At 39.5% G+C, this 13030-nt stretch overlaps 1 protein-coding gene across 1 annotated transcript in view; it reads left to right on the top strand.

The window, feature by feature from the left end:
- The window catches only part of vwa8 (von Willebrand factor A domain containing 8), a 145753-nt gene that overhangs the window by 108078 nt on the left and 24645 nt on the right, over window positions 1–13030 (top strand). Inside the window, exons 35-37 of the mRNA XM_037976242.1 lie at window positions 5068–5176; window positions 7052–7208; window positions 11067–11175. Of these exons, the coding sequence (XP_037832170.1) occupies window positions 5068–5176; window positions 7052–7208; window positions 11067–11175 (375 nt within the window). The remainder of the gene's footprint in view (window positions 1–5067; window positions 5177–7051; window positions 7209–11066; window positions 11176–13030) is intronic.

Below are 13030 nucleotides of genomic sequence, written 5' to 3' on the forward strand. Positions count from 1 at the left end.
GAGCAAGATGTCTCCAATTCCGCAACGGTGTCTTTCAAGCCGCGCACGTCACGCTGAATGGTAGCAAGAGTATTGGTGAATTCTGACTTCACGGCCAGGAGCTCAGCCTTAATGCTCGCTAAATTTTCGGTGAGAGCTGCTTGGAGTTCGGTTTTGAAAATGAGGGCCATTTCAACCCGTAGTGCGGAGAGCAACTCGGACTTAAAAGCCGAGGAGGGAGAGCCACCAACGAGTTCATCCGGGCCGGGGGGGGGAGTCACCACGAGGCGGGGATGTAGCATGAGAAGGAGGCCTCGGTTGCTGCGCGGATGGCTTAGCTTTTGGAGGCATTTTGTCGATGAAAAAAGTCAAAATTCAAAATCCGAGTCAAGTTATTGTAGTAAGGAGGAGGAATATAGCCAACTGTGGCCGAAACCTTTCAAAAAAGTGCCTAAAATAACTTTTTTTTTTTCGTGGCTGCGGGAGCTCAGCAAGATACGTCCTACTCCGTCATTCGCTCCACCGGAAGTCTTGTCTGAATTCCTACCAGCTAACAAAGTCCTTCTTCAGCTTGATGACCTTCAGAACCCATCCCCTCACCAAAAGGCACAGGGAAGCTACCTTTTCATCTACTGGGAAGAACTCCAATTCACAAGTGCCACACTGGGGGGCTATAAGTAGCTCCACACCAGCCTAGCGCCTCTCATCACGAGCAACTTCAGAGTGGAATAAGGTGTAGCCCCTCTCAAGGAAATTGGTTCCAGAACCCAAGCTCTGCATCAAAGTAAGCCCGACTATATCTAGATGGTACCTCTCAACCTCGCACACAAGTTCAGGCCTCTTCCGCACCAGAGAGATGTCAATCCATCTCCCAAGAGCCAGCTTTGGTAAGATAGGGTCAGAGCGCCAAGGCCCCCGACTTCAGCTGCTGCTATGGACCCAACCAGTATTGCCCCTCCTGCAAGCAGTGGGCACACAGGAAGGCAAACCCATGTAACTCCTGAGCCCTACGGGTCGAGGCCCGATCACCAGGCGCTCGCCGACAAGCCCCTCCTCCAGACCTGGTTTCAGGATGAGGCCCTGGTAACCCACGTCTGAGCAAAGGATGAGTTTCTTGCTGTCTTTTGTGTTGGATACAGTTTTTTTTTATTTTAAATATATCATTTGTCTATGCAAAAGTTTGCCTTTAATTCAGAGGTTGTTCCAACATGAATGGCGCCCTGGGCAGCCCATCCTTTGCCCCGTATTTGTGCCTTCACAAACTGTGGTTCACCTTGTCCAGTCTCTGTTTGGGTTGACTTTGATTATCATGGCCTTCTGGCATGATAAAAATCAACAAATAAATAAAAAATGTGTAAATTTTGGAGTATAACCAATGTCTAGAGAAAAATACTTGAGGTAGTATTTCACTGTGCTGCGACTTGTTGGTGAACACATAGAGACTAACGAGACAAACAACCATTCACACTCTCACTCACACCTAGGGACAATTTTAGAGTCATCAATTAACCTAACACGCATGTTTTTGGTCTGTGGGAGGAAACCGGAGTACCGGGAGCAAACCCACGTGTGCACAGGGAGAACATGTAAACTCCACCCAGAAAGGCCGCAGGCCGGGAAGCAATCCTCCAACCTACTTGCTGGGAGGCAACAGCTCTTACCACTACGCCACTGTGCCACTCAAGTGTATTCCAGCGCCATATTAAATCATAAATATGGGGGTGGCTGCCAAGGCGAGTACAAAACAAATCAAGGTGGTTACAAATTTAGCAGAGTTTATAAAAAACTCAGTAATAAACTTCAAAATCTTGACTGTTTCAGAGCAATTTCCTTTCATCCTTGTACACTTTTGAGACATTTGAATGAGTTAAAGTATTCATGTTTAGACATGCATTGATGCTAACACACCCACACTGACATGCACCAGGTTCACACTCAGGTATGCATGTAGCCACATAGATCACTTGAAAAATGAACTAATGTGCATGTTTGACTGAACACACACACACACACAGCATCAGTCCTAAATCACTCTTGTCTTTAGGCATCTAAAGAGAGATTTAGAAATTTATGAGGCTAATAACCCTACAAGACCAGGCACGGACTCCAGATGGGAGAAAGTGAGACCCAGTGGCTGAAAGGGGGAAAAAATGTGTGGAAGGAGTACACCATTGATTCCCACAGTCATAAACAGATTTCTTCATAGAGCACTACCCACTCAAGCTCTTTGTGCATTTCTTTCTTTACTTCTGTATGTTTCTTTGTCTCAGCTATCAGTTTTATCATATAAATCACCAATGAAACAGCAACAGCAAACAGCAAACATCTGATGTCATGGTATTGGTCTTAAGGCAAACAAATTGTACCATCAGCATAACACACTGCTGCAAAAGTTACAAGTTCAACTTTATTTCAAAGATAAAACATTTAAGAAAAAATTAAATTGCAATGTGCCTGTAAAAAGTATTTACCCCCTTGGATGTTTTATGCTTTTATTGTTTATGTAGAAGGTCAATATAGGTTGGCCTTCTTTACAAAAAGTAATAATAATTTTTAAAAAAAACTTCAGTGTCAATGTAAAATCACATTTCTACAGAGTAAAACAATTTAAATTAAAATATGAAATGTAAAATAAATGTCAGCATAAATACTCACCCCATTTAAAAACAGTGTAATCGTTCAACACAGAGAAAAGATTATTGAAAAGTAGAAATTTAGGGGATGGATACAAAAGGATTTCCACTCCATAGAGTTCTGTTAAATCTGTCATCAAGAAATGGAAGGAATATTGAACTTTAAACATTGAAATATTTGCAGTCATTCACGGAATGCATCCTGAAAATGATAGTTTAGTGGGACAAACATCTCATTTTTAGTGACTTTTTCGTGTGTTTGTTTTAACAAAAATCTCATTGTTTTTCTGTTGTTTGTTTCTAAGCCACAACCTATATAACTAGTCATTGTCATATTGGGGGAGACAAGTCAAAGTTTCCATTTTCAACATGTGTCTTTGAGTTGGTTTTTATTCAGTTATCTGTTGTTGTGATAGAAACCCTTCACATTTATCACATTTATTATTTATAGTCCCCCATGGTGGTGTACATTAATAATGTTAAGTACAGGTATTCATAAAAGCGTTATTAACTTTTGCATTAAAGAGTATTGTTCATATGCTTATATAGATGTTTATATTTCCTGAGATATTGCATAAAGTTTGCCACCGATTGGCCTTGAATTCATAGAGAACTTATCAAAAATGTTATAGCACACTTTGAAAATTTGCACAAAGGGTCCATTTTTTGAATGTAAACTTAAATTGATAAAAAACATTCGTTTCAATGAAACAATTATTCTGCTATAAAGTACTTGATGATGCAACTTTTTTTTTTTAGAAGATGACCAAAATGTGTTGCCATTGAAAATAGTGGACATGTGTACCTCTTTGCCACTGAGTTCTAGGGAAGGTGCTCTATCTGACCTACATACTACTTTTTGAAAATAATTCAAGGCTTCTGCAAAAGGTGGATCAAAATCACAGCTGCCATTTGTCCCCATTGTAAAGAGCAGCCATTGTTGGTTAATGTAATTGAATTGCCTATATGGGACTTAAGATTTAAAAAAGTCACTGAAAGTCAGTAGTTTGTCTGTAGTTTGACTGGCTATGAGTTGTGTACATAAATGATTTTTTTTCATGCTCCTCAGGTTGCAAATTTTCAAAAGAAAAAATGTTGATCATATCGGTTGTATGGCATTAAATAAAAACAAATAAATAATGCCAATTGTCAAACCTATAGTCGATTTGTCCTTAGCAAGTTCAGACATATAGTGTATGCCAATGGCTGTGGCAAGTTAAAACACATTTTGTGGCATATTTGAACTCTGGCAAAGATATGTGGGATCTGTTTGTCTAAGCTTTACATAGGCTTCTTGAAGGAGTGTCTCAGTTTGCTGGGAATATTTTAACCTCTACCCCTTGTGACTTTGAATTTAAATTCTAAATAAAAATGTTTTAAATGATTTTGTAAACTGTGTTAATGTTAAGACCACTAGTTTAACTTTTAACTGTGTAATGAAGCTTTTATTTTGTTCAGATGTGTTTACTATAATATAGGTGTTGTAAATATGAAACTGGCTTACCGTGTGTGTTATCATCTTGTCTTTATAATCTGACATTGTGTCTGTCTGACTAATTTGCCTAATCTGAACTAAAAACAGAGAACTCTGCTAAAACTGCAGTCAGGTGTTAGAGCTCTGAGCTCCTCTATGCATCATTTGGAGTTGTGAATAGTGTGTCAGTATAGGGAGGGGAGGGGCGCTTCTCAGTCTTTGTGCTTCTGTTCATATTTAAAAGAAAACAACAAGAAATCCACAACAACAGTGATAATTTGCACACTTACAGCCATTCATATTTTACAAGACAGCTCTGCCAATGTTTGTAAAAATGCAGCTTAACCACAGAACTCTCCCCTTCTGTATCATTCTTCATGTGTGCCAGACTCTGTCCTGCTGCCTCAACTCAAAGTGACAGCCATAATGCTAGTTTTGGACAAAAAAAGAGACTTAAAAACATACTATCAGCCTTGTGTGTATCCACTCTTTCTCTCTCCTGCAGAGAGAAACAGAGTATAGTCTTGCCTATGCTGTTACAACTTCAGACTTTGAAATAGCAACTCCTTTAGTTCTGCTCTTACGGTGTGATCAGTTGCAAATTACAAAAGGATGCTGACCGCACAATATAAGGATTGTGACGCAATAATCCCGAGGTTTTTGAAACAGGTCGTTTTGCAGACACCAGAAAACATTGACTTATTGTCAAAAAACGGCTGGGTGTTTGTTTGGTTTTTTGCACTTGGACTGTTTCTAGAAGCAGTAGATACCCAACTGGAAGTACAAAAAAGTGCAAAAAGTGAATTTTGCATAATAGGTCCCCTTTAATAATTCAGTATCAGCTTCTTCAACAAATTTCAGCAAAGTTTTTGACACTCAGCATTCAAACTGTATTGCAATTCCTCCAGTATTATTTATGTTACTAATAAAATCTCTCTTTGTATATATATATATATATATTTTTTTTTTTTTTTCTTTCAGATAACAACTCAGAGGGACAGTGGCCTGGATGTGTCAACCCCAAAACATGGCAAGATTGATCCACACAATGCTCCTCACATTGGGGGAAACCAGTGGGCAGGAGGCACAGGTAACAGGACGATTTAACTGCATCGGAAATACGGACTCATTACATCTGTCTGACAAAGTTTTAATAAAGCTTGTGGTGGCATTTTAAAATGACATTACTGGGACTTGAGGTTTGCAAGGATGTGGAGCTTGAGAGAGATTTGTGTTCTGTTAGTTACCAAGTTAGTTGCCTTAAGACATGGCACTACCCCCCCACCTGTTTGAATTCTTAGGGGATTGTAGTTTTAATTGTACTTATTAAAGAGCATCTGTCAGAATCTTTGTGAATGTAATATGTAGAAAGTTTGGTGAAAAACTGGAATAAATTTAAAGGCAGCGGAGGATGTGTTAAAGTTTACTCTAGGGTGTTGGCAGGGAGGTCCCGACCAATTGCCAAACCTCGGATCCAGGAGGACCACTTTTGCTTTCGTTCTGGTTGTGGAACAGTGGACCAGATCTTCAGAAGTTTGACTCTCCAGTCTACATGTGTTTTGTCAATCTGGAGAAGGCTTACGACTGTGTTCCCAGAGGCATTCTGTGGTGGCTGCTGTTGGAGTATGGGGTGCCTGAGTTGCCTTTGAGGGCTATCTGGTCCCTGTACAACCAAAGCAGGAGTTCTGTCCGTATTCTTGACACAAAGTTGAGCTCGCGGGCTGGACTCTGCCATGGCTGTCCCTTCTTTCTGATCCTGTTTGTAGTGTTCATGGACAAGATCTCAAGGCACAATCACGGAGAGGAATGTGTTTGGTTTGGGAACCTCAGGGTTTTTGTGGAAGCTGGGGTTCTGTTGGCGTCTTCAGACCATGACCTTCAGCGTGCTCTGGGGTGGTTTGCAGCCGAGTATGAATTGTTGGGATGAGAGTCAGCTCCTCTAAGTTCGAGGCCATGGTTCTCAAATGGGTGGAATTCTCCCTCCGGGTCAAGGGTGAGTCTGCCTCAGATGGAGGTGTTTAAGTACCTGGGAGTCTTGTTCATATATGGTGGTAGGATTGAGTGGGAGATAGATCAACGGATCAGGGCCTCATCCACAGTGAGGAGGGTGTTTGATGCCCTCATATGGATGTTATATTTTATTTATTGAAGCATGAAAAGCACTTAAGGTAATCAAGTTTAAGTTAAAATTTATTTTAAAACTACAGTGCACATTACTGTGAAAAATTAGAGCAGCTTAGTTTCATAAGCAAACAACTATAGACGAATCAAACATTTCTTGTAGTTGCAGACAAGTTTAATATTGTAGATCTAGGATTTCATGAAGGAATGCATATTGTCTGCTGCTTTTCATGTCATAGTTTTAGACAAAGATCATTTTATGTTGAGAAATTATAGAGTTGTAACCGTTTAGGTCAAACCTTGAAAGTAACGTTATTTGAGATCTTTTGATAATGCAAGATCTTTTGGCTTGACAAAGGTCAATTAGCTGTGACGACCATCTTGGGTTAACTCTGAAAGGCAATCGGTTGTAGACGTACATCCAATGATGACTTTATGAATGTTTCATTAGATATTTTACTAACACAGCAAACAAACCCACACCTTTCACCTTTCAGCAGCAGGAAACAAAAAGGTATTTGCTTATTGCTAAGTGACTTTGACATTTTCTAGAAATTAGATTTGAACCTTTGAATATCAAGTTTGAGAACCTCTGCACTTACATAATCAAGTAAATGTTGTCTTTAATAATAATAATTATTATTATAATAATAATAATAATAATTATTATTATTATTATTAGTAGTAGTAGTAGTAATAGCAGCAGTAGTAGTAGTAGTAGCAGCAGTAGTAGTAGTAGTAGTAGTAGCAGTAGTAGTAGTATAATGGTGATAAAGGTGATAGCCTAATGATGATGAATGCAACATAAAGTGCCTTCATGAAACTTGGATGTGTTTGTCTTTAGGTGGCAGAGACACTGCAGGACTGGGAGGCAAAGGGGGCCCCTATCGCCTTGATGCCAGCCACAAGGTTTACCAGGTTTCTCAGGCTGAGAAGGATGCTGTTCCAGAAGAGGTTCGCAGAGCTGCCCGTGAGATGGCTACAAAGGCTTTTAAACAAAGGTACGAGGCATGAAATCTGTAGTGAGAAAGTCTGTGGAGTGCTGTGGAATGAGCCATAACTAATAATCCATCCAAACTGCTCCACTGCTGGGAAACCTTGAAGGAGCGTTCTGATGTTTGGGGCTAAAGTTTTTTTTACCCCACCTTGTGAACGTCTCGCATGTGAAATGCAAAAGATGTGTGATGTGGAACAGGTGTGTGTCAGTGGGGTGGGGAGATGGTGGTGGGGGTTGGGGTCTGCAGCATCCTAAGTATGATGGTTCATCCTGGTTAAAGAAAAAACAGACTGGTCTGCCCACAGCTGGGTGGCTGAACCTTATAATGGTGAATCCCACTGGGATGTGTGTGTGTGTGTGTGTGTGTGTGCGCATCTTCATGCATTCACTTCAGAGCAAAGAGTTGAAAGGGCATCCCTTTCACCAGCTGAACTATGAAGGCCATCTTTGTTCCCCCTCGCTTTAATCAGTCTTTGCTCTCTTTTATCCAAACCTCTCCCTCCCTCTCCTGCACCCATCCTCACACACAGGCTGCTTTCACACAGAAGCGACATTGTCACTGTCTCTTTTTTTAGTCCTTCTCTCCGTCACGAACCTCATTTCTTTCTCCTCAGTTCTGTCTGCTACTGTCTCACTAAGCTGTAGAACTCTGTTGTTACTCTGTGTGAATGTTTTTAACATCAACAGGTTAAATAAAGACTTGTTCTTTTTTTCATGTTAGCAGGTTTTTTTCTAACCTGATGTTTGAGTTCATAAACTTTGTTTACTTAACTTCTTAAGTAAACAAGGCATCCATTTTTGCCCCTGTTTGTGTATGTGTTCGTGTATCTGTCTTTTTCCAAAATATCTCATGAACCATTAGGTGCATTTTGATGAAACGCTCAGAAAATAATAATTTGGTGTACATCAACAACTTATTTAGTTTTGGAGGCAACTCAATTCAAGATGGTCATCACACCAACTGACCTTAACAAACACAAAAACAGCTTTAACTTAGTCAATGTTATAGATACTGAGCTAAAATTTGGTGTGGTAGTAGCTGAAAATCGTTTACAACACATTCTCCAAGTACTACTCATTGCATAAGATCTTGGTGTCTATTCAGTTTCAAACTAAATCACTTTAATCACACAGAGCTCTGACTCAACACACAACAAAAAATACACGAAATCCAAGTTCCCTTCAACAGAAATGGAAAACATTCATCTTTCAAGAAGTAATGTAACACCTGCTGTTGCATTCAGCTGCTTTCATTCATTTCATGCAATGAGATGACAAAGAAACACTCACAAAATATGGAGGTAAAGTAGGTAATACTTTTATCCGTTATGAAATTTGTAAAACTCATTGTAGGTGCAAAGCCACAGTAAAATCAAAAGCATTTTCTTTTAGCTATTTAGTTTCTCTCACTTAATGTGTTATAATGTCCCAGAATAATAAGAATTATAAACATAAATCTGGTGTCTTTGTGGTTGTTAGTGGCCTTGAAAAAAAACACTTTTGGATAGAAGGCTTCTGTTTGTCCTGTTTGGTTGGAGGGAGTGTCAGCCTATGCATTTTTGTAGTCCTTGTTCTTCCACCTCACTGTGAAAAAACAAAATATTTCCTATTTGTCATGTTCACTCCTGCTCCCAGCTGTTTGAGTCAAAGTTCAGGAATTTAAAGGAAATGGCTACAGCAACTGGCCAGAATGTCTGCTTGCCACATTAGTCTCGTTCATCCATAAAAGTACACACTGGAATGTGTGCGGGAAGCAGCTCTGGTACATTCTATCTCGTATGCTCACATGATCTGGAGTGACAATCCAGAGGAACAGGCAAACCCACTGTGCATCTGATGTGGGTGGAAGTCCAGAAGCAAGGCAGAGCACTGCAGCTGGAGATAAACAATACCTCAAAACCTATGCTAAATATTTAAAAGAAGAACAAATACGATCACTTAGAAATAAATACTTGTCATGTTTGCGTAACTGTTTGTTGAATGGTTAGAGCTTCACTTGTTAATTGATATCGGTTTGGTTTTATGTACATCATTTGGTACAAATCTCAGCTGGGGCCTTTTTTTGTGGCATTTTCTTCCCTTTCATGAGTGCACCTTTTTCTAGATTTGTACAAGGAAGAGAAGAAGAGGAATAATTATTAACTCATTGCTGTCAATTTTACAGTTGACTTGTTAGATGCCATTAAGCCCCACTTGCAAACTCAACAATAATCCTAAAAAGAAAATATTCTGTGTCTTTTGTTTTTGAACTAGTTGTTTAAGATCATCGAGGTGTTGGTGATAATTTAGTTTGAGACTCACCGCAGATGTCATGTACATAAATATTTTCTGAGAGAAAAAGCGAGTGTGTATGTGTGTGTATGCATGTGTGAAGGACCGGGCAGGTCAAACATGGGGACACAGTAATAGGTTTCCAAAGAAAATCAGGTTTTATTCCCCAAAATGACAAAAATCAAACAATTACTACAGGGCCCTTAAAAGAGGTCAAATAAAGAAAACTAAACTCAAACCCAAAATCCTGATTTAACGTAGCAAACCCTCAAACTAACTACTCAAACAAAATAAACTGACTGACCTCCTACACAACAAACAAAGGGGACTTAGGCACTGGCTTGTCCACTAGACTGACACACTTGAAGAAAGGGAAGCAGAACATTTACTCACAAAAAGTAACTAAACACACAATTAGTCATTTAAGTTGATAGGGTGCCTGCAGGATTTTATTGGAGGGTATGCACAAAAGCATCACTGTGCACCTGACATACACAAATACAGGCCACACAAGAGCATGGCACACAACAACAGTACCTCCGACCCACTCAAGGCCCAATGCACACAATGTGACGCACACACATACATATATGCCTACATATCCTATTTGTTACAAATTACACTAAATAATAAAAAACGAAACACAAAGCCTACCACAGTGCCTTTTCTCTGGAAGTGTCTTCAGTTTCGTCTAACTCATGCTGAGGACTCTGTTCTAAAATGTAATTTGTTTCTTTTATTTTTTAAGAACATAGTAAACACTGTTAGATCTCAGCTCCATAGCCTCCCTGATCTTACTGTGCCATCTACATGTCTGCATTCTCGGTCCCTGTGCTGCTTTGATGAGGTTGTTCAGGGAGAAGTGGAGACTATCATCAAGAAAATGAAGCCATCCACTTGAGACCTGAATCATTTCCTCTCAGTTCTAATAAAATTCAATTACTCTGCAATAAGTCCACTAATCATAATAAAATAAGTCCGTATAACCTGGTTATGTTCCATTATCTCTCAAAACTGCTATCATCAAGCCTCCTCTGAAAAAACCTAATTTGGATCAAGATGTTCTTTCCAATTACTGTCCCATCTCCCTTTTCTGTCGAAAGTGTTGGAAAAAACAGTGCATCTCAGCTGCAGCTCCACTTACAACAGAACTCTTTGTATGAGAAATTCCATCTGGCATTCGTACAGCTCACAGTACTGAGACTGCATTGCTGAGAGTTACCAACGATGGCCTCATGGCTGCTGACACTGGTTCTCCATCCCTTCTTGTCCTCCTTGACCTCCCTGCAGCTTTCGACACTGTGGACCATAGTATCCTCCTCCACCATCTTCAAATGGAGGTTGGTCTCTGTGACACGTTTAAATCTTTCCTCTCTAATAGGCTAGAATGTGTTAGCCTTGGCAATGCGAAGTCCCAGACTGTCTGCATCACCTGCGGTGTCCCTCAAGGGTCAGTCCTTGGGGCCCCTGCTTTTTCCCTTTATATGCTGCCTTTAGGTCAAATCATTATTCGGTAACCCTAACCCTAACCCAAATTTAAACTGTTCCTAAAAGCTGTGGTTTTCTTCTGTTCTCTGTGTTTTTGTCTCAGGTTGATGGAGATTGACATGAGTGAATATGATGCTTCTACATATGAACGGTTTTCTAATGCAGTGAGGAGACAAGTTCAGTCACTTCGCATCATCTTGGACAACTTACAGGTGAGGGTCACTCAATATTAGAGGTTTTCCACTAAGAGGTTACAGTGCTAGTCCAGGGCTGGTGCTAAATGGTTCAGTTTGGTTTTCCACAGCCAAAGACCCAATTCAGGGCCATGTCATTACATCACAGGGCCACATAGAGACAAACAGCCATTCACACTCTCACTCACACCTAGGGACAATTTTAGAGTCATCAATGAACCTAACATGCATGTTTTTGGTCTGTGGGAGGAAACTGGAGTACCCGGGGTAAACCCACCTGCACACAGGGAGAACATGCAAAGTCTACCCAGAAAGGCCCCAGGTCAGGAAGCGAACTTGAAAAACAAAAATTAAATAACCTCCATGTCATGTTAACTTCTGACCAAGACATAATGTTGATTTGTTTCATTAGGTGAATGTGTCTTATTAGTCTAGTCTAATGAAAGAATTCAACATTCATTTTTCATCACCTCATTTTCATAAAAATATTAATAAATTATTATTTTTTAAATCAGATACAATTAGTTGTCTCTTATTACTTCAGTTTAATGAAAAAAATCGCCATTATTTTTTCATTATCTGGTCTCAAGACATGGACGCAATTGAGTAAAAAAAAAAACTGAACTTTTTATAAAAAATATTAATACAAAATATAAAATTCTTTAAAATCAGATAGTTAGGTGTGTTATTTGTCCAGTCTAGTTTTAAAAAAGGGCAACTGTGAAAGCAGGTCTTTTAAGTGCTCCAACCTTGTGCTCATGACAATTTAAAAAAAAACACATACACACAAAAACTGCAGGAAGATCAGAGACAGAGATAAAAAAATGTGACTTATTCATGTTGAAGTGAGGTATTTTGTTTTAAATAAAGCAGAATGAAAGTGAAACTCACTAAATATTTTTAACCATGGCAGTCACTAAATTTTGATTGGTTGTCTGTTTCTGTGAGCCCGCCCCCTGCTCCTGACAAAAACTAAAAACTTCTTTGCTCAGACCCAGCAAAGAATTGGTGCTAAGTTAGCGCTGGATATTTGAATGTCTGCATTTTTGGCTTACAGTGGTGGAAACGGAAAGAACTGTTAGCACTGACTCCCGTTTGGCAGTAAAAGCTTCTTTGTATCACACCTAGTGCCAGTGTTAGAAAGGTTACCTCAAATATGTAAATATTTACAATTACAAGTTACTTCAGTCGAAATATTAAAATGTCAGTGATGTTATAAATGCTATGTAACTAATTCTATTCAGTTATTTCAGTACTTTTATAAATTTTGACTGAGTGTTAATTAGTGCTGGGCGATATGGAAAAAATCCTATATCACGATATCGATAATTTTATATCACGATAACGATATATATCACAATATACCCCAATTACGTACGTTGTCAGTTATTCTCTGAAAAATAGGAAAAAATAATCAAATTTCTTACCTTTTTCAAGCTTTATTTCTAAGTGACATTTAACAAATGAGATCTGCTGCATTTTAGTGCAGCAATATATATGTACCTGTTACGATGTAACAGTATCAAATGACAACAGACTCTTATTATCTTCGGCCGGCTATAGTTTTACTTTTCACAACTTTCCCCAGCTCTTTTACAACTTGTTTGACCTTGTGTCATGGTGGGTTTAAGGAATCTAACCCACATGCAGAACACGACTCAGGGGAACAAGAATCAGTTAATATGTTTATTGAATGATCGGGGAAAGGGGAGGTGGAAAGCACGAACTGGATCAGCCGACGGGGTCGTCTCACTGTAGACAGAGGGAGAGTTAGCGGACGTGGATGCGGGAGCGGAATATAGCAACGGAGGGATCCTTACTTGGCTTTGATGGTAGGGTGAGTTGAGACAGAGCGGCTGCTCGGCTGATCCGG

This window comes from Kryptolebias marmoratus, linkage group LG6 (genome assembly GCF_001649575.2).
Source record: "Kryptolebias marmoratus isolate JLee-2015 linkage group LG6, ASM164957v2, whole genome shotgun sequence".
Taxonomy (NCBI): Eukaryota; Metazoa; Chordata; class Actinopteri; order Cyprinodontiformes; family Rivulidae; genus Kryptolebias; species Kryptolebias marmoratus.